The sequence below is a fragment of the Fringilla coelebs genome (genome assembly GCF_963513975.1).
Source record: "Fringilla coelebs genome assembly, chromosome: 2".
In the NCBI taxonomy this organism is placed as follows: domain Eukaryota; kingdom Metazoa; phylum Chordata; class Aves; order Passeriformes; family Fringillidae; genus Fringilla; species Fringilla coelebs.
In genome coordinates this window covers 99,014,067-99,037,204 of record NC_140029.1, presented here as the reverse complement: position 1 = coordinate 99,037,204, position 23,138 = coordinate 99,014,067, and the positions used below count along the sequence as shown (strand labels likewise).

General features: G+C 36.9%; 1 protein-coding gene across 1 annotated transcript in view; it reads right to left on the bottom strand.

Moving 5' to 3' along the window:
* The window catches only part of CBLB (Cbl proto-oncogene B), a gene marked incomplete at its 5' end in the record, with an annotated part of 128,397 nt that overhangs the window by 23,219 nt on the left and 82,040 nt on the right, over positions 1–23,138 (bottom strand). The window contains 7 exons of the mRNA XM_084225988.1: positions 748–1,113; positions 4,529–4,714; positions 12,375–12,578; positions 16,325–16,456; positions 18,727–18,814; positions 20,395–20,532; positions 22,648–22,769. Of these exons, the coding sequence (XP_084082114.1) occupies positions 748–1,113; positions 4,529–4,714; positions 12,375–12,578; positions 16,325–16,456; positions 18,727–18,814; positions 20,395–20,532; positions 22,648–22,769 (1,236 nt within the window). The remainder of the gene's footprint in view (positions 1–747; positions 1,114–4,528; positions 4,715–12,374; positions 12,579–16,324; positions 16,457–18,726; positions 18,815–20,394; positions 20,533–22,647; positions 22,770–23,138) is intronic.

Sequence of the window (23,138 nt, the reverse complement as noted above, 5' to 3'; positions counted from 1 at the left end):
ACCTATCATATCCTCTCAAAGATATTTTTCGAAGGTTTTATGTAAAAATTGTAACTTGGATGATCACGTAATGTTGCTTTAAAAATTACAGCACTTAACAAATAATTTCTTTATGAGCAGCTTATTATTAAGTGAGAGGAACAGCAGATTTGCCTTTACAAACAAACTGTGGGGCTGCTGGTAGATAAAACTAGCAGCGGGAGATTAGAGAAAAAATAGGAAGGATTCCACTGATTGATAAATGGAAAAAGATATTTGCTTTAACAAATAAACTTTAGGTTTGCTGAATGAAATTAAGCACTGAAAGATGAAGGAAACAATGAGGAAGAAAAAGCCTTAAATTCCATAAGAATTAAAAATTAAAAGGGAGGGTTATACATTAGAAGGGAATCTCTGGTATCAGGTGTTCTGGGAAGTCTGTACCTCTTAAGTACCTCAGGCAATGGGGAAAGAGAGAAGGGAAATGCGGCCGGGAAATTAGGATAAAAGGAGGCTGGGTCCTCCAAAAATCTGAGATCCCAGGGGAATGCCCCAGGGCCTCTCCCTTTCTTTGAATAAAGTAAAAGGACTCCACTGTCTCCTTTTTGGACATAAACCTCCGGTGTTTGTGGATTCATTTTCCTAACACCAAACATCACCAGAAAAGATTCAGAAACCCCAAATCTGCACTGGCCAATACAAAGAGCGTGTTAGCCGACGCAAGACGATGCAGCAGCAGGGTGTGAATTTAGGATTCGCTGGAAATACCTTGGCACTCTCTGCAGGCAGCTCGTGCCGTCTGTGCTTCCGGATGAAGCCCTGCTCCGAAGGCGCGCGGCCGTGCCTCCCGTTCGCGCTCGCAAGGGCGGTCAGTCCCGCCTTGGGGGAGGCGTCGCCCCCGCCCCGGCAGCCCGCCAGCTGGCTGGCGCCGAACACGTCCCGGGGGCACCAGGCCTCGAGGGGCACGGGCTGCTCCCGGGCGGGCAGGCCCTCGGCGGGGTGCAGGTGCCGGGCGGCCCGGCCCTCCGGCAGGATGGGCGGAGGGCGCTCCGGCGGCGGCGGAGGAGGGTCTCGCAGGGGAGGTGGCGGCGCTGGCAAAGGCTTGTCCTGTTTCCTCACCATGCAGGGAGAAGACTGAACGACACAGGAAGGTACAAAAAAAGGAAAGTTACACGGGGGAATGAATGTTGCTCATGACTGTTATGAACAAAAAAAGGGTTATCCAATTTTTTTTAAATTGCACAGCTCACAACTGAAACCAATAACTGCCAAGTGGGAGTCCTAACTATTTATGGTTTATAATTTCATGTTGTAATGTTCTGTTAACAGTATACTTTTAACTACCTGTTCTCAGTAGCTGCTGGGCTGCCCGGGAGCGGTGGAGCGGCCCCTCCCCAGCGCGGGTCCCGGCGGGGCCGGGGGAGCCCCCACGGGTGGAGTCAGCGGGGACCGGCCCGCCCGGGAGCGGCGGGGCACGGGTCCCAACTGAGCCGGGGAGGGAGATAGCACGGGGGTGGGCAGGGACCAGCCCGAGCCCCTTTCCTGCAGGGACAGCTGCTGGGCGTAGCCCGGGAAGTGGGGAACCGAGATGCACCAGGAGCAAAATGCACAATCGCAAGCTAATAAACCCCTAAACCGGCGAGCCAATATGGAATTTAGAAGTCAAAGTAGTGTTTGGACATCGGGGCGAAGTCTGGAACCGGCAGAGACGCTGAAAACCTTAATAGCCCATCACCACAACCTAAGACAATGTTAGTAGGAGCCGGGACTCGAGATTTCAGCCTCGACAGGTGAAATTTAGGTGTGTATGCTCCGGCCTATTCTCGTGAGGAAAGGACCCCCAGCTGTGCCCTCGGGTGGGCAAAGCTGCATCTACCTCCTCCTCCTCCTCTGAGTCACTCCTGGGAGCGGTGACGGCGAAACCGAGGACCCGTCGGGCACCCCAGTCTTGAGCTGATCACTTTTAATAAAGGCATCAAAAGGAGAAAGGTCTTCTCCCCATTATTTCAATGACCAAGTGTGGACACATCATTTCTGAGATATTTTCTTGGCCCCATAGCAGTACCTGGCAGGAGGTTAAATGCAGGCCCTGCAGGCATTCTGCAAACAACCCTCCCTTCAGAAAGCTCGACCCCATTTCTGATGTTGCATGAGTAACCCAAGCAAGGAGTGCCTGAGCTAACTCAGGCAGATTTATTTGACCCATATTTTTTTTCCAGTATCCTTTGTTTTAATCATCTGAATCACTTATTCATCTGCTGAAATGAATTCTGTGGAGTGAGTGTTTGGAAAAAACCAGGCTTCCTGATGTGGAAAAGAAACCCAAAACCCCAAACAAAATAAAATCCCAGAGGAACAAGTCACTGACAGTAAATGAGCACAAAAAACAATTATTATGGAGCAAAGAGAAGAAGCAACAATTATTTCATTTTTAATTATATACCTAGGGATGACTCCGATCTTTACATGACATGCACTATGTCAGAGTGCCAAATCTGTTTGAATTGCAGTTCACTTTTTCAGGTAGCAACCTAATTAGTGTGTGGTTTTACTTGCAATTAGCTTATCTGCAAGGAACATTTGTCAGAATACTTGCTTTCTAAGAATTGAATTATATCATTGTCCTGGATTGCCAAGCAAATTGTATTCTATTTGCCATCTGCAACTAAGACAATCATAAATGGTTAAATGTGGCCTAAAATTATGTATGCTAACACTAAAAAGCTGAAACTCAGGTTATCAGGAAAAAAATCCCATAGCTGCACAAATCTGAGCACAAATCTGACAAAACCAAAACATTTTCATTATGACTGAATTATTAATGGCAATTTACAAAGTAACAGTTGGGCTAGGTCTTTACAAATGTTTTATCTCCAGCTACCATAAGCAATACAGGGAAGATTATTTTCCTGGGAATGTATCATTTTCTTGGACTTTGGTAAGCCTGCATATTATCACTTAAAGAAATGGAGGTCACCAAACTTTTTAGTAAGAACAGCATTTGCTCTCACTTCACTGGCTAGCCCAGCAGTATTCTTCAAGCAGTACCTCAACACGTGTCTTGAATGGAAAATAAAGTTATTCTACCTACAGGCCTATGTATATTAAAAGGAAGTAAACTAAATAAAGAACTGTTTAACTCACTTGCTAGTCAAGTAAAATAGTTATTTTCACTGTAAACGCAGGAAAATAATACCCTGCTCTAGATTTTTTTGTTATACCTTATAGTTATAAATTATAGTTTTTAACTCGAGCAAAATAGAAAGTTGTGGGGTTTTTTTCCTGAAGGAGTAGTTTTGGCAGGACTAAATTATCTTTTTTTTCTCTTGAATATAAAATTTAATGTACGAGATTATTCTTTGTTGCCCCCATCCTATTTCCCTTTCACCCCACAATTATTTTTCCAGGAGAAGTTTCACATAAAAAAAAGCATTTTCAATGCTTTTTCACATTTCAAAGCAGCATCAATGCTGTTCCTGGTTTAATTTCTTTTTTAAGCCATGAACCCTGCAAAAAACCCCTATTATAAAACTAGTTTTTATTGGATCTGGCATATGTCTGGTGTATATCCTCAATCTGTTATAATTCCTTTGCATAATATAAGAAGTTAAGAAAGAAGATTAAGGAAACTATTGAAATTTCTATTTTTTCTTCTAAATTATAAGCCACTAAAATCTTAAAAAGATATTGATTTTCAACCTAAAAGTAAAAACCTGACAAAAGAAACAAGCTACTTCAAACTGGATTATTATGAGTACATAGGTTTCAATTCATGTCCTGAACTTGAATTTGAATTAATCATATAAAAATGAAAAATTTTAATCTAACTCGCTCTCTCTATACAGCAATTATAATAAAACAATCAACTTGTTACAAAGAGTAGCAAACAGTATTTGTTCTTGTTCATGCTTATCCACTCAAAAAAAATCATTGAATCTTTAGTATCACTAGTTTTACAAAACATGGCATACAAGCTTATTGGCTGTAGAGCTGTTATTATTTTCCTTGAAATTTGAGTCCTATTATATGTCATTTAAGGTTTTGAATGTAGTGTATCTGCACATATTTTTCTTGTAAGGACACTGTGGAAATTGAACATAAATCATCATGAAAGGAAAACATATAATTTTAATGAGATAATGACCTTTAAATCTATTTTCAGGCAACTTTAGCTTCTATTTATTTTCATTAATCAGAGTTTGTTACAGAACTGATCCATTACTGCAACATCTTTAAAATTCTGACCATAACCAAGTACAATATAATCATCAGACAAACTGAAGTCAGTTTGCAGCCAGAAATATTTAACTACATAAGGTATTATGGAAAAAGAAGAGACTTCATCAATATGGATCGAATCTAAAGTTTCTTTAAACTAAAACGAATTAAAGTTCTTTTTGGCAGAGCAAAATCCTGAAAAAGCAATATCCATGGAAAGGTTTGAAACAGTCCACCTTACAAAACAAACAAGAAGCTCACCTTGGAATGGAAAGCAAATGCAATTTTTCAGAATTCTTATATCCAGAAATAATGGTTCAGTAACACTTACCTTTGGTGACCCGGTTGGGCTGGCACACGGTGACCGTGCTACTCCCTTCTGAATCAGATCCAGACGGGGTGGGACAGGTGGAAGACTAAGATGAGGGATTTGCAGGGGGTCTGGAAGTGGTTTTCTTCTTTGTGCAAGAGGGGAAGATCCTGGGGAAGTCACTGGTGAATTCTGCCTGTCATTGCACTTCAGGAGAGAAAAAATAAAATTACCTTTTACCTGATGATCAAGTTATACAACTTCCATTCCCCAACTAAAACACTTGATACTTATCAGATACTTACTAAGAGTCAATTATAATAGTTATTTTTCATAATGGACATCTGGACAGTAGAGCTCATCTTATAGTTACTGAAAAAGAAGTCTACAAGTCATTCTATCTCAAAATTAGGACCCATGTTAACTTGTGATGAAAATAAAAGAATATGTATTCCAGCAATTTGTATAAAAACCTAACGATCACTGCCAAACATAAGGGAAAAAAATCATAAATTCTACCATAGCACTGCTACCCTTCATAACTTTTTTATTAATAGAGAGTACTCAATCTAAAGTTTTACAAATAACTTTTAAAAGCCAGACATCCATGATAATGCCTGTTGCTGCCTACTGCCCGTTTTCAAATCATACTTCCATACAAAACAGAATGTATGTCTTATGAAAATTTACCAATCAAAGTCACCAGCAAGACATTAGGGAAAGAAGTGAAATCAGCAAAAAAAATGAAGGGATTATAAAAATAATTTTAGAACAATTTAATAATTTAAGCAAACACTAAACTAACAACACAAACATTTAACATACCCCTTCAGGAATAAATTATGATTTCTTTTTTCCTTGACCTGTCCTTTCAAATTCATCAGAACCAAAGATTTCAACTCTCAATATAGGGCTCCACCCAATTTTGCAACTACTCCCTACCTCTCATCTGGCTCAGTTTTAACAAACACGGCTCAGGTGTTTGTTCAAGTTATTTCTATGAACTCTCTATGAGTATCAGTGCACTGTAATAAACCTGAATGTCTGTGCTGTTCTGTGCTTTCCCCAAGAGTAGACACAAGTAGCTGAAAGACATTCCCACCAACGATCAGCTTTGGGCCACTTGTACACTGAGACATCCCATGTTCTCATATCACAGCTTGCCTAGAGAGGCAAAAAAACACCCATCTTAGGGCTAAGCCCCTTGGATAAAGATTTCCCCCTCTCTTCATAAGTTTTTTCTCATGAATGTTGAACATTCCACAGTGATAACTGGGAGGAGAGTAGAAAGTTCTTTAACAAGAAAACAAATAAGCAACACTACCTTTACACACAATCATTATGTTAAAGAAACTGGAAACTTCATAAATTCAAAAGCAGAGTGAGGAAAAGTATCTAGAGCACTGATCCTTATCAATGCTCTGTACTACAGTTTAGTTTAATATCTCATTCTATACAACAGGGATTGCTAACACATTTCCTTCAAAAATAGAAGCCACCGCAGTGTTACTGTCAACAGCGCACGAAAAAGCATGAGAGGGGTGAGAAGATCTTGATAGCTAGAAGGGTAATGTGCAACTCCATCATCAGGATGATTTTTTTGTTGCTATTTAGAGTCTTCTCCACCTCATCTCCATGTGCAAGCTCAATGTCACAACTAAACATTCAAATTCAAGAGACAGCAGTTTAAGATTTGTGGTCTTCATGGCTGCCATAAGTTGCTCAGTTTCTCCCTTCAATGAAAAGGTGATCTCAATATTCATATTAAATGCCTTGAATACAGTCTTTAAATTTTCTTTGTTTCCTTTAACTGGTGAATGACCCTGTCCTTGACTGGAAGACCATAAAGATAAGCACATAAATTACCAAAGCATTTAGCCTCTCAGCATTAAGGAATGTTGAATAACTAAGCAAGATATGTATCTTGTAAGCATGCCTGAGCAACTGTAATTATAGAATTACTATAAACTGAATGCCAATTAATTTTCCTTATCAGAAGACATCTATCAGTTAAACAGCATAATAAACACTGTATCATTTAACAGCATTAGTTTTCAAAGTTTAGTTACAACTCCATAAAGCATTCCTGAAAGCCAAGAACTATGCAATACAATATACTCAAAGGATTTAGTTCAGCAGATACAAAATGAATTTGTTTCCCAAATTATCTGAAATAGAACCAAATAAGCAGGTCATGCCTCCAAAAATATTCAATTATTTAAAATAAATGAAAGTGATACAGTTAAGTCTCAGCATTTTATGGTATTGCACAACATAATGCATTTCAGCCAGCAGGGAATTGTTCCAGAAGAGCAATCATATATGTGATAGGAGTAGGAAATGAAGAGTAAGAAATATCGGAAATACTAAAAACCAATTATTGGACAGGAAACATTTGTTTGGAATTTAGGATGTTCTAATTGTCGCATCATCAAACTAATTAACACAATTTCCTGAGAGAGCAACCTGGGAGTCTCAAATGGGAGACTGCCTGGAATTGTACAAATCCCACTTAAGTGAACAGCATTGTTGTGGTATCATTTTAAGAATATCCATCCCTGTTTCTATCCGGCAAACTTCTCTTACACAGTTCTGCTCTAAAAAATCATTAGGCAAACTGATGCCCTCTTCCCTCAGTGTGCTCACTGGTTCCATCCATGTCAGACTTATTTTCTCCTGCTGCAACAACAGTCTAGCTTTTGCAGAGACAAAAATCATAGAATATTCACATTGAAAACCCATTCATTTAAAAGTTCAAGATACTTAAACCCAGACATGCTTTTAAACCCAATGAAACAAGCAATTCATTTTGCATGATAAACTTCTAGTTCCATATATTAGCCTTAGTATTTGGCTACCTCTATGACATTCCACGGACAGTAAACCACAACTAACAAAACGAAATGGAAAATTCTCAAAGTAGTAAGTGAATTTAGGCTTATATCCATGCCTTGTTACGTCTTATTTCAAAATAGCAAAGTAATTTTTCATTCCCCTGGACTACTACCCTATAGTACAGCCACAATGCCAACAGAACATGCTGTGACCCCTACAGATTTCAAAAAGGGAATTGATTACGGCCAACAAGTTAAAGAGTAACTTATCAGGCACAATTTAAAAAAAAAGTGAAATAGCTGCAAGCAAAAGCAGCTTTTCTCCCTCTACAAGGAAGCTTAATCTGTATCACCACTTAGTGCTGAAGAAAAGCAAAAGCTTTGCTGGGACAAATAATTCTTTGTTGGATCCACTGATACTAAAAATAAAACAAAACCGAATATTCCACAGCAGCAAACAGGTTTTCCTTGGCATTCAGTATCAGATTTCCATCATATTCCCAATATGAAAATCCCATATTTTTCAGTCCACCCCCATCCAGCCTGTCCAGCTGCATCATTTGATGAGTGACAGCTAGGCCAACAAGATGGCTGCATCTCATGTGCATACCAAAGCATTAACAGACACACTAATATCTACTCTTTTTGGCACTCTACTCTCCTAAAATTCCTGTTTGTCACCTACTGGAGGTTTTTGTATGTTTTCTGTATGCTGGGAAAAAATGTGCAATGAGAGAGAGCAGTGACAAAAAGCTAAAACAAGCAAGTGATTAAGACAGAAACTAGCTCAAATGAACTGGCAGTGACAGAAGACAGACCTTCAGTGTACAAAGGGGCTCTGCTGCACCACACAGAGACCTGTGCAATAAAGATGTAATTAAGGAGAAGAACACAGACTCCTTTGTAACAACATGGACTTTATCTGGTTGGTGTGTCTGCTGCCAAGTGAAAAGCAGCTGTGACTTACTGTGCAGTTGTACTGCAGAAGGGACCACACTTGTGTTTTTCCATCAGATATTTGTTACTGGGATACACTGGTATCAGTTTGCCCCTAGCAGTTGTGAATCCAAGAAAAAGCCTGCTTCCAACACTGATTACAATTTCTAGTCAGGTTTTCTTCTGATGGAAATATTAACAGCCAAGCTATTCAAGCAAGAGTTTTCAAATTCCTTTATGCCAGGCAGGCGCACATTCTCAACATAAATCCTAACGATTGATTCATTGAGGAATACTGTCCTGCCTGTTAATGTCCTTGGAGCAAACTCAGACTGCATGAGACATCTAAGAGGGTCCAAGCAGACCCACACCAGAAGTAGTTCTCTGAAGTTTATTTATAAACAGGTGAGAGTAACTCACATATTTGCTATTTCTTGTTCAAATAAGCTGTGACCTAGGAAGAGCTGTATTATCTAGGCTTAAAACTTTAAATGAGGATATAAATTTAAATCATTTAACACTGATGACTGTAAACATGTTTTTAAATTGACAGATTTATTCCCTTTATCTTTGTTAACCCAAGAAAATGCATGTGAAGGAGGGAGAGGCAGTGAGGTCTCTGAGAATCAGCAGCGCACTGCCAAGGAAATCAGTAATTAGGGGAGGCACACTGCCTCCCAGCATTTATACCCTTCAAATACTAGTAAGTAATCAGTTCAGTAAGTCACTCCTGTTGAGTGACATGATCTTAACACATCCCACCAAGCAGGTGTACCATTACATAGCAAGTGATATGTATATGTCAGTTCAGGTACTGCTGATGGAATATATGGATATGTATTTCAAGTCTTATTTTACCAATTTTTAAATTTTATACAATGAAATGAAAAACATTATTACTATGTAATACATGCCTTCTTCCATTACCAGAAAAATGATTTAATAACATGGAAATGAGTGAAACCAGCCTCTTCCCATATATTGAGAGCCAAGGTCTTTTGTCGTGATTTACCAAATTTGACCTAACTCATCTGCTGGAAGAAGCCTAGTCATGGCAAACTGTCTTTCAGCCTTGACAATTTCCTATCATTATTTTAAAATACAGCGTGAATCAATCAATCAGCCAGGGTTTTGCACATTCAGGTATCTAGGAAATTAATTTCAGAGAAGACAGTAACACCCCAGATGGGGTAACCTCATCTAGTTTTACACAGAAGTGTTTATAAACAATATTAATTCACTTTAAGGCACTGAAAATCTCATAGTCTCCTATACTGGCAGAGCCCTCCTCTGTGTTTTCATGGGGTATTATTTGGATCCAAAAATTACCTTAAACACTTGTGAATTCAAAATTATTTCCTCTTAGCAAGAACTCCTACACTATCCATTTTCCTTATTTTTTTCTTTCTTTTTAAAAGAAATCCAATTATGCCTTGTACTAAAGAAAAGTGACAGAGAACGCCTCATTTATAGGACAATTAAATATTAACGTTATAGAATAACTAACATGCACTACTAGAAATTCAAGTCCCCTCTTTAAAAATTAAAAAAAAAAGAAAAAAAAGCTATTTTCAATATTTACCTGAGCCTGTTGTCTCCACTTTTATTAATGTGCATTTCATAATGTTTTGCTTTGCTAGAACAAAAGCTGAGAAGAGGAACATTTTGGGCAATAACTGCATTAGCTAATCTGATACCACGGGGCTGAAATTTCTAGGTGAGGAAACAATTAACAGAGGCTTTTGGCACCACTCTTCCTCTTTCTTTCATTAAGAAATATCTGAAGACAATTAGGAAATAAAAAAAAATAAGCTGATTGATGAGGCAGATAAACAGCCTAACTGCAATAGATTTCTCCAAAGCCTCTGTTGGAGTTGATCTGCTGCTACTGCTGCCTCATACACAACACCCGGCAAGAACTATTCATTTTTCTTAATGTGTATCCACTTACTAATTCCTTTAAGGAATGACTAAGGAGCTTCATGATTACTCTTTCCCTTAAAGCAGGTTCAAGTCTGAGATCTTCCAGAGACTTCAGACACCTCTTAGGAGTTCTGGAGTACAGTTCAGGGGTAAGAGTGATAAACTGCAGAAATGGTGTTTTTCTGATATCTGGTTGAGTATTTCCACAACGCATTGTGAAGCCATAAAGTCACTTTCATCAGAGCTTCATGTCCCTGAAACTCGTCTCTTCTAATGAGTTTCACAGCCCAGCTCACTACTAGCTAGATTTTTCTTAGAACGGTCAGCCAGGTGATTTGACACAAATATCGCCCATTTGATTTTCAAGGATAAATAGATTTATGTTGAAAAATCTTACCACAGTCCATGCAATAAAGTAAGAATTGAAAAATTTGTTCACTGAGATTACAAAGTTACAACAGTACCAGCAGCTTGGCTGCAGGAGCTAAATTATTATCTTAGCCACCTAACTTCCATAATTTCAAAAAATTACATTACTACAACAACATCATTATGCAGCACCCTGTTCATATGAACAGCATTAGTGACAAACAAAAGAAAATTTCACTAAAAGTAGTGTTCTACACAATGTCACAGAGAAAAATATAATTTCTTTAAGCAGGCTCCAAAGATACAATGATTAGCCAGAAAAATAAATAATGGTTAAAGAAACAGGCAAGTCTTATGAAGACATTGCTAACAGAAAGTATGTATGAACAATGTCACATTACACACAGGTAGTATGGCTAAGACCATCACTGCACAATCAATGGTAACAATTTTTAGAAAACAGCTGCTAAAAATCACCAAATGACACAACAATTTAACAATCTGAATTACTGTCTTGAAGTCAAATAGACTTCAAGAGGGTGGCAGAGGGAAGATTTCTTTCACTGAACAATGAAATCAATGAAAAAAAAAAATGCAAGGCCCAAAAGCACTCAAGCACTTGGTGGATACCTAAAAGAAGATGTCTTATAGTAAACCTATTGTTCCTTCTTTTGATAAAGGCATAATGCATTTTTGCCTTATCATGGAAGTGATAGAGTTATAAAAGCCCATCAATTCAAGGCTATCTCACAGAGGTCATGCTGCAGACTGCAATTTAAGTCCAAGCAGGAAGGATAAACTGTTCCCAAGGGTAGAGCATGTTGTATTACGTACACAACACAAGCATGATTCATAAGCCTTAAGAGGTTAGGAAGGATATCAGAAGCATGTATATTAACTGACAGATATTCTCAGATATGAGGGCGAAGAACACTTTTTTTTTAACAAATACAATGATAAGGAAATGGAAAAGTGAGATGTTACAAAATTAATTCCAAGGCAACAATTCAATCTAGATGACCTTAGAATAAGGAAAAATCTAGTAAATGCTCTGTCAAAATCAGTGTTGTGTGGCCTCTGACAATATCTATTCCAGGCTAAAATAAAGTAGTAAAAACTATCACCATAAAATAAACTTTTGTCAATGATAGTGCTTATTTATCAGTAATAAAATCTCCTGCAACAAAGATCTCAGAATTTAACACAGAGCCCTTTCAGGAAAAAAAAAATCTGAAAACACAAAGTCACTATGGATAATCTCAAAAATACTTTTCCCAGTAAGAGTACCTAATACAAGAAATTACAGAAAAAATATCATAGACAACTCACATGAAACATAACTAAAAGCTACTTGTGTGCAGTATGAATTAGCTGTCAAGTCACTTTTATAAAATAATAATATTGAAAACTGTTTAGAAACTCAACTTTAATCCTAAAACATTCCATGCATGTGTACAAAGTGCAAAAAACAAATGCATAGAGGAAATTTTTTGTTCTTTACAAATAAAAGCTCAGGGAATTGATAGTTTGGGTAAGAGTTTCAGCTGGTGCAAACTCATGCTTTGCCCATTATAAACGAAGTTATCTTAGTTCACATCAGCTGTGAATCTGGAAGTTTTTTTTCTCCAAATCAACTTAAGTTTTAATGCATTCGTATTGACATATTTTGTTTTTTCAACCCAACAACTGTTCAATGAGATGCTGTGAGCTAAAGCATGAAGTGCAGCCTCTTGTTGTTTAAAGCTACAGGCAGCATTGTTTACAAACGTCTGGGTTTAGCTGTTGTGCAGAGTTTGAGAAGTTACCTTTCGGACTGAAGCCAAACGATTCATCATGAGAGACTCTTCTCTATCATCATCATCATCCAAGTCCAACATGGGCATATTAAAGCTATCCATAATACTGCAGCACCTGGAATTCTCATCCCTGGGATCAAAAGGATCCACAATTATTGGCTCAGTCCCTTTGATTTCACAGCGGCAGAAAGGGCAGCCTTGGCCATCTGATTCCTACAATAAGACAAAAACATTTAACATAGATAAATAAAAAAAAAAGAAAAAGAAACAAAACCAGCAATAATTTTAAAATTAGGACGTATACCTTTTACACAGAAACATCCTCAACCAGTCTCTAAAAGCTTGTAAAAAGAACTGGAGTAAACAGGAAAAAGATTAACAAATATTTAACTATAGTAAATCTTAAAATGACTGCACATTTAAAGCTTTCTCTCTTCAATAGACTAAGCTTCACTTAAAAATGAGTAATCAAAATGTAGCTATTATCTCTACAAAGCACTAAATCAGTCTTAATAGTACAGGTCAGGAAGTAACATGTTTTCTTTCAGGCACACATTTGGCTTTTTCTTCAAGAGAAAGAAGGTGAGGTGTGTAGGCAGAGATAATGCATTTTATTATATACCTTTTATATTAATCATAAAGTATTTCTTTTTCATTTGATGTTAGAAAATGCAGGCAAGCTTTATGGCATGCCACTCTTCTTGGAAAAAACATATTCGGTCCATCACAGCTGCAGCATTACCAGCATTCAGAGCACCTAAAGCTACAAACAGCTTTCTTCACATTTACATTAAAAAATCAGGACTTAACTACATTTTCAATAAATTATGTGAAACATGGAATTATTTTCACATATTATCAGAAACAAGAACTACTTGAATTTTAATTTTAAAGTAGTATGGGTTCAATAATTTTCAAGTAGCCATATTAAATTCCTTTTATTAATTTCAGAACAGTATTTTTTCTCATAAGAAATAAACAAAAAGCCTTGAGATTCAGACTACTAATGAGCAAAAATCAGACAAGTCTTTCAAGCACTTATAGAAATATTTCCGTCAAGAAGCACAACACAGATTTGAATTACAAAAAAACAGCACCAAACAAATAAAACCACAAACAAACCCACACCCAGAAGAACCATGAAGCTTTGAGAGTTCAATATAATTCAAAGTGAAATCAAAATCCCACTGTCTTGTATTTGCAATCAGGTAGACAGACAGCTGAAGAGATATGAATACCAAAATTAATTCTAAAAAACCTACTTATACTGAAACATAACCAAGCAAGCACTGGTTTTTGATTTCTCAGATGCCAAAACAACATTAACTTTTTTCTAGAATTATTTTTATCTTGACACTTGCCAGTCTTACTAAACTGACAGATGATTGTACAGTTTTTGGATGAGCTGTATCACAAGGTCAGATAAGCATAAATGATTGTCTCCTGACATCACTTGCAGGATTAGCACTGGATTTTCATTTTGTATCGAAAGACACATCTACTCTACTTTCAGCACCGTAAGTACAACTAACTAGTCAACTTTAGTACCTCAAAAAACATCTTCAAATTATATGGTCCTACTGAAGTAGCCACAGTCAAGTGAACAGAAGTCCTCCCTCACTCTATACAACTCCTTAGAGCTTCATTTTCTAAAGAAAACCCCTATCAATGAAGGACAGAGCTTTTAGTTTTCAAGGCTTCCTTGTACCTGTGTTCTGCACTAGCAGTTTCCATCCTTTCTTTTGAAAAGCCTCAGTAACCAAACAAATCATCAGACTCATATTCAACAGGATGACTATATACATGAGATGTCTGTATTAATACACGCACCTGTCCGTCCCCTCAGAAAGGTTATTTACAACATTATTAACCTTACAATAAAGCCTATATGCCCATATGCTTTTAGAAGACATACACTTTTCAGACAATAGATTTCTGTGGTATAAAATGACATTTTACTCCTGTTGTGTAATACAAAAAGGAAACGAGTAAACCAAGTCTTATTTGAGAGACTGAGCCCCATAAAGGTGAACAGCTCAATCATCCTTAGTATTCTACACAGATCAGATGCTGCTTACCCAGTTTTTTTCTGCTCAGTGAAAACATCTGTATTGGATCTCTTGAGGCATGCTTAACGAGCCATTATGCTGCCAATTAAACAACCCACCAGAAGCTCACAACAGCTGATGCTGTTACAGTGTAATACCTCTTCATTGCCTCACTAATTATACAAAAGTTAAATTTGTAATGAAGTCTGAAATGTACCTGACCAATTACAGCTGGTAGCTATGTTCTGATGAAACCTGGTGCATTCAAACATGTCAGTCTTCTGAGCCTAAAATGCTTTGTCATTGTCTTCCTGAATCCCTGTTCCATAGTCAAATATTGGGCACCTCAGCTTCTCAAGTCTCCAGAATCAGAGCACATCACTGGCCTAAGACTGCAACATGCTCCCACCACACCACCCAACAATCAGAAGCACAAAGATTTCAGTCCTTCTGCTTAGCCCTGTCAGCTCAGCCAAAAAACAAATGAACAAGCAAACAAAACCAACAAAACTACACACCTTGGAATTTTTCAGAATTTTTTAAGTCAATGATTTATGTGGTCAGACCTCTAAGGCTGTCATTCAGAATGAAACTTGAAAGAAGAGAGAAAGGGTACTCCTGAAATGAGAAACATTGTTCCAGCTCAGCAGCTGCTTAGTAGTGAAATAAATATCCTTTTGTGGGTATGCCTCAAATGGAATTTCCTACGAATTTCTGACCTATGGCCAATTTGAAAGATTTATGTTTGGAACATCAAACTCAAATTTCACAAAGAACACAGAACTGGAAACTGAGAGTACTTCATTTTCAAGAAAACTTTATTGCTAATGGAAGAAAAACCTCAAATTATGCTTCTGATGTATTGTGTTGGTTTGCCACTGAGGCTTTCCTAATTAGGTAGAAAATGTCCTAATTAGAAAAGGAAAATTATAGTACTTGAAGACATGCCACAAGTGTAAGAGTGAAAACATACTGATGGAGGATGAACTAATTTAAAAACAGGTCCAAAATCGACTAGACTCAAGTATTCTTTTTACTCTTCCCACTAAATTTGTAAGCAAAGACTGATTATTAATTGTGGAACAAAGTCCTCTCTGAGAAGTGGATGAACCTTACTTCTCCCCATAAAATAGAGATACAAAAGAAGGGGCAGGGATGATGCACATTGTAAAGAGGAATGACCTCAGCTTTAGACATTACTTTATAGGTCAACTGCCCTGAACTAAGGGTGCCCATTCTCCCTTTTCCTACAGACTGGTGCATCCATGAACAAGATGGACAAAACACACCAACCTGGGTTACCACGCAATCTCAGAGTTTTTTTGGATGTTCTATAAATGACTTTGAATGGAGGGGAAACTCCCTTCTCTCAATCTCTTGGTGCAACAACCATCTAAAGCCATCTAGATGTTTCAGTGCTTTGCATGCTACTAATGTGAAACACAGGCATCCTAAAAGCTTAATTTTATACAGGTAAATTCACAACCTCCACTACTGAGTGGATCTTTCTCTCACCAAAAGACATCCTTTCTCCTTATAAAATGCTGTCTAGTCAGTTATCCATTCCCAGCAGCTATGTGTCCCCTTTGCACCTTTTAAATACATCATGAAGTGACCTAAGTGACTGAATTGGCACCAAATACCCAGCTTGTACTGTCTGAGTAGGCGCTGGACTCAGGAAATAGTTTCCACTCAGCAGCAGTCAGCAAATGGCTTTGGCAAGACTACGAGTCCAGACTGCAAAGACTCCCAGAGCTTTATTTTTCACAGATTTCAGGTTTGAAAAATGAGGACGTTTATAATTTTAAATATATACATACTTGCACCTGGAAAAGTAAACATTTACCCACATTGTAAACACAAAGGAAAAGAAATGCATCCCCTTCCCCACCAACTGAACTCTGACAGTACCTGCCATGCTGTGAGACAAGAAGTGCACATAAGGTGTCCACAAGGCTCTATCTTCACGTCCTTGTCATTCTCTGCACAGATTTTACACAGCTGAAAAGTGGAACCCATTTCACAGTACAATTCATACTGCTCCTGTAAAAAAAGAAAGTAAAACAATTATTTCTTTCCAATGATTTGTTCACAAAGAATATACTTCTCCAAATGCCCTGGTTTTCCAATCTGCTTTACTTATTAATCAAGGAAGCTCTTGCTACTGATCTGTCTAAAAGCCACACTAAGGTTACTGAAAAAGCTTACATTTTTGCTTCTTCCAAACTGTGATATACACAATACATACCAAAAAGTGTTAAAAATATCTGTGCCTATTATATTTTGTACAGACTTTGTTATATGTAACTGCCTTATTTGTAAGGGACAAGTCCTACTTTTCTTTGGTTGCAGATAAAAGCAAGAAAATGAACATATTAGGTGAAAAATTAAGTGAAGAATGGGAACAAAACTGGGATTTTAATTTCTAGGTATGAATTTAGGACTAAGAAGATTATTGGATTGAAAATGGACAAGCAAGAGGGCTTTTTCACCTACAGCAAGGATGTTGTACAGCAGTATGTTAAAGTACACAATCCTTGAAAAGGAAGTATGCAAGAACACCCTGCAGGATAATTTGGCAAAAGTCATGCACAGATTATTCAGTACTTTGCGTCCTTACAAGACTGACAGGAAGGTAGAACACCACCATTAGAAGGAATAAATAATAGACAAAACTCAAGTCCAGAAGAGTTTTCTAGAAATAGTTATTGTTGGGTAACTGACAGTTAAATGCATTTGGATGGAAATATGCTTTTTAACCTTGAAAACCAAATTTTGAAAGCCTAAAGTAAGTACAATCCAGATCATGGGAAAATAAGCAGCTACTGCTAAGTGAAGTGAGGGGACATGAGGCTAAGAAAAAGAGAAAACAAAAGAGAGAGCTTGTATCTGCAGCTGTAGTCAGTGTACTAAAGATGCTTATGGTGGAGCTCTAGCAAGGAATCCATCTGCAGCAATCTAGCCCTGCAGCCACTTTCATACTATCTTTTCATTGTTTAAGGAGGTACACTGACAACTTGAAACCTCTTCAGATATATATTATTCAAGGTAAACTCACATAATTCAGACTCTGTTGAATTACCATCAGAATTAGCTAATAATGTCCTCATAACTACATGTGCAGAAATAACTTGATTCATTCAATAAAATATGATTGGCTTGTGAAGAACAAGGTAGTCATTGACCATGTGCTGCTGCTTCTTTCTTTGAGAAAAAGTGAAGATATGGGCTGGAGCATTACTCTGCACAACACAAATACCTGTTAAATCTCCATTACTCTTTCATTATTATCTTAAGACTGGAGGGAAAGATGGAAGTCAGAGAAGTGGAAGCATTCAGGTTGTCTTCAGGTAATTGTTTTTAAGAATTCTCTTACTTACAAAACAGATATATTTGTAAAGGTATTTCTGATAATACTATAGATAGTAAAGAATATTTCTTTTCTAAAATACTTCTGGAATGGAATGTACATAGAGCACCCAGAAGTACAGAAGATTCAGCAGGTCATCCTGTTTGAAGAAACAGAAGACCATCTGGAACAGCAGTGCTTGTATAAAGTCTGAGTCTTTCTTTGAATATATCCTCAAGTCTTCCAGATGTTTTCATCAGGAATAATGTTCTACACAGTATTCCTTGACCTTCAACTGTGCTGTTAATTTCAGCACCATTTTTAATCAAGCATTTGGTCTTGGGGTGGTTACTTCCTACTACTTGACTATCAAATATCTGCAGAATTAATCACATCATCACTTAAAAAGACTATAAACACAACTACATATTCTAATTTTCTCTGCAATTCTCTACAAAGTGACTCTGTTTAGGCATTTACGTACTTCTGCTGTTTTCCTCTCTCTTTCAATTTGCACCATAGAAAGAAGAAAGGAGAAAACTGGATACCCTGGAACTGGTATTTTTGTGAACTTTTCCTCCTGGACTTGCCAACCAACTATACCATTCCTATTCAGGTTTCAAAACTATTATTTGATCCTTATTTTGTTTCTGTATTCCCCTTTGTTATTAACAAGGAAAAAAAAAGCTACATAAATATCAGAAAAACCTTTAGTAGCTGTTTGAAACATTTCTTATTTAGAAAAGGCTCACAATAAACAAAACATTCCAAGACATGCCATCTGCATCACCATCCAGTCTACAGTTTAAAGGATCCTGTTCCTCACCTAAGCCCTTCTATCAACAACATATTTTCTCTCTTATGAATTTATTACTCACATTTTAATAAAACCTTATTATTACTGCTAGGTGAGATACTAAGGGAAGTGAGGATTACAAAGTAACTCAAAACTCTGCCAACATACCTGTGTGACTTTTATGTGATCATGTGGTGTGGGCTCACATAATCCTGTCAAATCAGGATTATAACTTCGTCCATCTGGGAACAGATAGCTGCATCACAAGAAGACTGTTGTAAATATGCACATTTCTTTAGCTTTATTAGCTAAAACATACTTACAAAATTTCAAGGGGGCAGAATAAGTTACAGTAGACATTAACTAAAATAATCTTTCCTCAGCCATCTATTTTATCTTCTGAGTGCAAATGAACTGCTACATATTCATTTTGACACATGCTCAAGCATGTTTATAAAAGCAGAGGAAAGATTTTGACATCACTTAGATAGCTACCACTAGCATGCATCTGAGCTTTGATTAGCAGATAACCTTCTAGAGGTAGCCCAAAAGAGTATTATTTCAGATCTTTGTTTCACAGTGAACTCATACTTCCTAGTGATTTCCCACTGGGAGCATCATGCTCAGGACTCTTTAGACTATTTGAAGTAAAGCTGCAGAAAAGAAGGGAACACATTTGTGCGTATCTGTATTATTATATATATATATGTGTATATATAGAATATTCTGTATGTCACAGTACTATATATGTGCATATCTGTATATATTGTGACAAGAATAGACACTGAGAACTTCTGCTGCACACTGGACATTAGGCAAGAACCAATGAGAGCATTTCAATTGTGTGGGAAATTAACAATAGGTTAAATGATATTACAGCAACCCTAAGATGTTCTGTATTGAGGTTTATGTTACCTGAATACCTTTCTATGTTACCTGGAACTCAGAAACAGTTTCTTAAAGGTCATATATTTTTAAGTCACAGAATGAAAAAGTTATAAAGGTACAAAACTATCACTCTGCATAAAATATTCTCAGCTCCAGTTTTTGTTTGCTCAGTTTTTGTCAGAGAGAAACACTACCAATATAAGTGTGTTTTTATTACAGGTATGAAATCATCATACCTGAAAAAAAAAATACTAGACTGTGTAGGACTGAGAAAAATTACAAGACTACAAAAGATTTATCAACTTTTTTTTTTCTTTTGAAGATTGATCAATTGCCTTTCCTTTTTCTTTCACATTACATATATTTATATTGGGTATACCAAAACATCTGTCTCAGTGGAAAGATTCTGACACCAAATATTTTTCTGTTACTTCAGCCAACCTAGCAAAAATGTACTACTTCTCCCTATAAACTTACATTCTCTAATAATTATAAATCTTTTCAGTAAACTATTAGAATGTGGAAAATGTTCTGGCTGCACAATATATAAAAAAGCAATTACATAGCTTTCAAATCATTGTCCACAGTTGGACACATGAGTAACTGGAAGTAGTAACTGTTCAATAAGCTTAAGTGCATTTGGGACTCTTGGGGGGCTGTGGGGGGAGGGAGGGATCAATGCAATAGCTGTCTCATTTTAATTTCTCAAGGAATTTATTTGCTATGAGATATGACTTTGGTTAACTTTCAGTAACCCTGGTTAATGGAATTAACTAGAAACAAGTGTTTTTTAAATGAATTAAATAAATGATCCTTAAACTCTGAAAGAATGCTAACCACCATATGCAGTTTCTCTGTTTTAAACATCTTTAACTACCCATATAAGCATATAGGGAACTAGCAAATGAGGATTTCATAGCCACGGTAGCTGTAAGAATTGGTACTTACAATCCTTCCCGGCTGCCATCGATCAAAGCTTGAAACAGAGGCTTATTGTGAGGTATGGTCTGCAGTATGTTCCCATCTCCAGTCACATAGCCAATGGCCCACTGGCCTAGGCGAGTGCAACTCAGTCTGAAAATGTAGCTTGATAAAAACAGGATGAACGATAAGTCAGTGTGATTCAGAGTTCAGCAAAAGAGGTGAAGAGAGCAATTATGGCCTCCCGTTCAGACACTGAATTAGGTCCCTGAACATTTGGGTAAGATTCCCAATTCTGCCATGTTCTTTGTAGAATTTTAAATAAACTTGTCTCTTCTACACTGTCAGTTTCTCATGGACAGAAATAAAGTAAGAGCAGCTGCCTACCCCCTGCCTTTCATCTGCTTCTCTTTTAGTTCTCGGAGTGAAAGCTGCACGTTCACCCTGAGCAGTTTCACTCAGACACGTCCATAAACCTCTTAGAGAAGAGTGTATGATATGATCCAGTCTCCATAGCTACAACAGACACCTTTTGTGCATGTGCAGGCCAATCACCTGAACAAGTGGAAGGAAAAATATAAAGCCTCTTTAAGTGCAACAGAGACGCAAAAGATGAATGATAAAACCTGCTCTACTAGAAAATGGTAATTTTGTGTGAGCCTGTGGAGGTGAACAAAAAGAATACCACTTCTGTTTCAAAAAAAATCAAATATTAACTACACAATTGGGCTTAGATTTAAATATTTCTCTGTATTACAGGTGATAGCTGAGAGTATATTATGTAGACAGAGAGCACAATCAGAAGATAAGGAAGACTACAAGCAACAGGATTGGGCATGTATAGAACTTCATACTAAAAACTCTACTCCCTTTCATGTCAGACACCATTCCACATGCAAAAACCTCACTGAGAAAAGCATCTCACAGTGAAAGACCACAAACTCAATTCTGTATTATAGGGCAGCTTTTCTTAATTACACATCAATATTTTATTTAGTTCTAAACTAATATGAGAAATCTAATGCTCTCTGAATTTTGACAGAGCTCTTACAACCTTCAGTAGGGCCCACATTACACTGAAGTACTAACTATTCATCTGAACAGAATCTTGTAATTTGCAAGATATTTCAGTCAGATTAAAGAAGAAATTTCACTTCATATCCCCTCTTTCCCATTCCAGCATTTCACCTAAGCAACTCAGAAAATAATTTTCTGATATGCAATAGAAAGCTACCTTAAAACTGTCTATTTACAAGGAACATAAAAGCTACATGGGGTAATTTCTCTATCACAGCATCAGGATCAATAACAGAGAAAATACTAAATGTATCAAATGCTCTCAAAATCAACCTATTTATTTGACTTATGTAGTAGTGTCCATGAGTATCAAGCTAAAAATCAGCAGTTTTCTGTTGGAACCACAAGATTTTTGTATGTATGGACTTGACTACTAGGGTAACTTAAGATACAGTATTCTATTTGCTAAAAATTGAAAGAAATCAAGTACAGAATGTGGGTATAATTGTTGGTAGACTTCACTAACAAATTGCAAAGCAATACACTTTATGTGCTTTTGCAGAAGTTTCATCAAGGAGTATTAAGGAAAAAGCTTTATAATTGTAAGAAAAAAAACTAGCAAAATAAATGGTAAGTAATACAGGATTAAATCCATTATTGACTTAATTTTTCTCCCAAGTGAAAAAAAAAAACCCCAGGACAACAGTGACATAGTGGTAAAAGCTCAGTTTAACTAATTTACTATGCACAGCACCACATCAAAAGTATTTAAAAACTCAGTAAGTTATGATCTTTAATGTGACTGTTTTTCTAGGTGAAGAGTTTATGATATAGAATGATACAGGGAAAGGAAAAAGAAAGATATGAAACACAAAAGGAACACAAAAGCACAGATTTAAATTTATAACTTGAATGTTACCATGAAAGATGTTAAGATGATTTTTGCTTTGCTATTAAGTAAAAATTCAATATAAATTTTGAAAGTCAAATTATATTTTGAAATATGTGTTTCAAGAATGCATTGGTGGTTTTACCTGAAGAAGAAAGAAAAAGCAATTTATTTTAAATTTCTTTCTGTTTATTTTTACATATTTAGACTTCAGTGTGCTAATATGATATTTTTTTGCTTCACTTCTTCAGTGCAGCAGTAGGTGTTAAATAAAATGCAAAAATATGCAAAATAGAAGTAGGAACCCAGCACAATTATGTAGGTTTTGAGACAGCAAGTTTATTTGGAAAGCAATATGCAGTGAAACGTCTCACCTCCCAGGTTTAGTGCTGTATTTCTGCAGCCTTGCTTTCACTTCATCATAGGTCAGGAATGCCATATATCCAGGATGTGTCACAGCTAAGAAGTTCCAATTCCTTAAAATTGAGCCCCACGGCTACAAAGAGAAGACAAAGAAGTAAAGGGATTAAGCCAGGTAGTTCTGTGTTTCTAATAAAACTCAAGTCTGTGAATCAGAAACACCTGAAGTGTTTTAGCTTCAGCTGAAAAATACACACGTTTGCTTTACGCCTGAATGGTACAAAGGACTGTCCTATATACCCATCTTAGCTACGAGTGCTCCTTCAAAAGAATTATTCCAAGAACACCAAGCAAAACTTTTTGGATTGAGATGTTGAAGACCCTGAATTTAAGAGATCTTCTATTCATAGTTACATAAAGTATTAAACATATTTAGTTAGAACCTGGAAATTATGACTCCATGATGGTTTAATAAAAAACACAATTAAGCCTGAGACATCTTGAA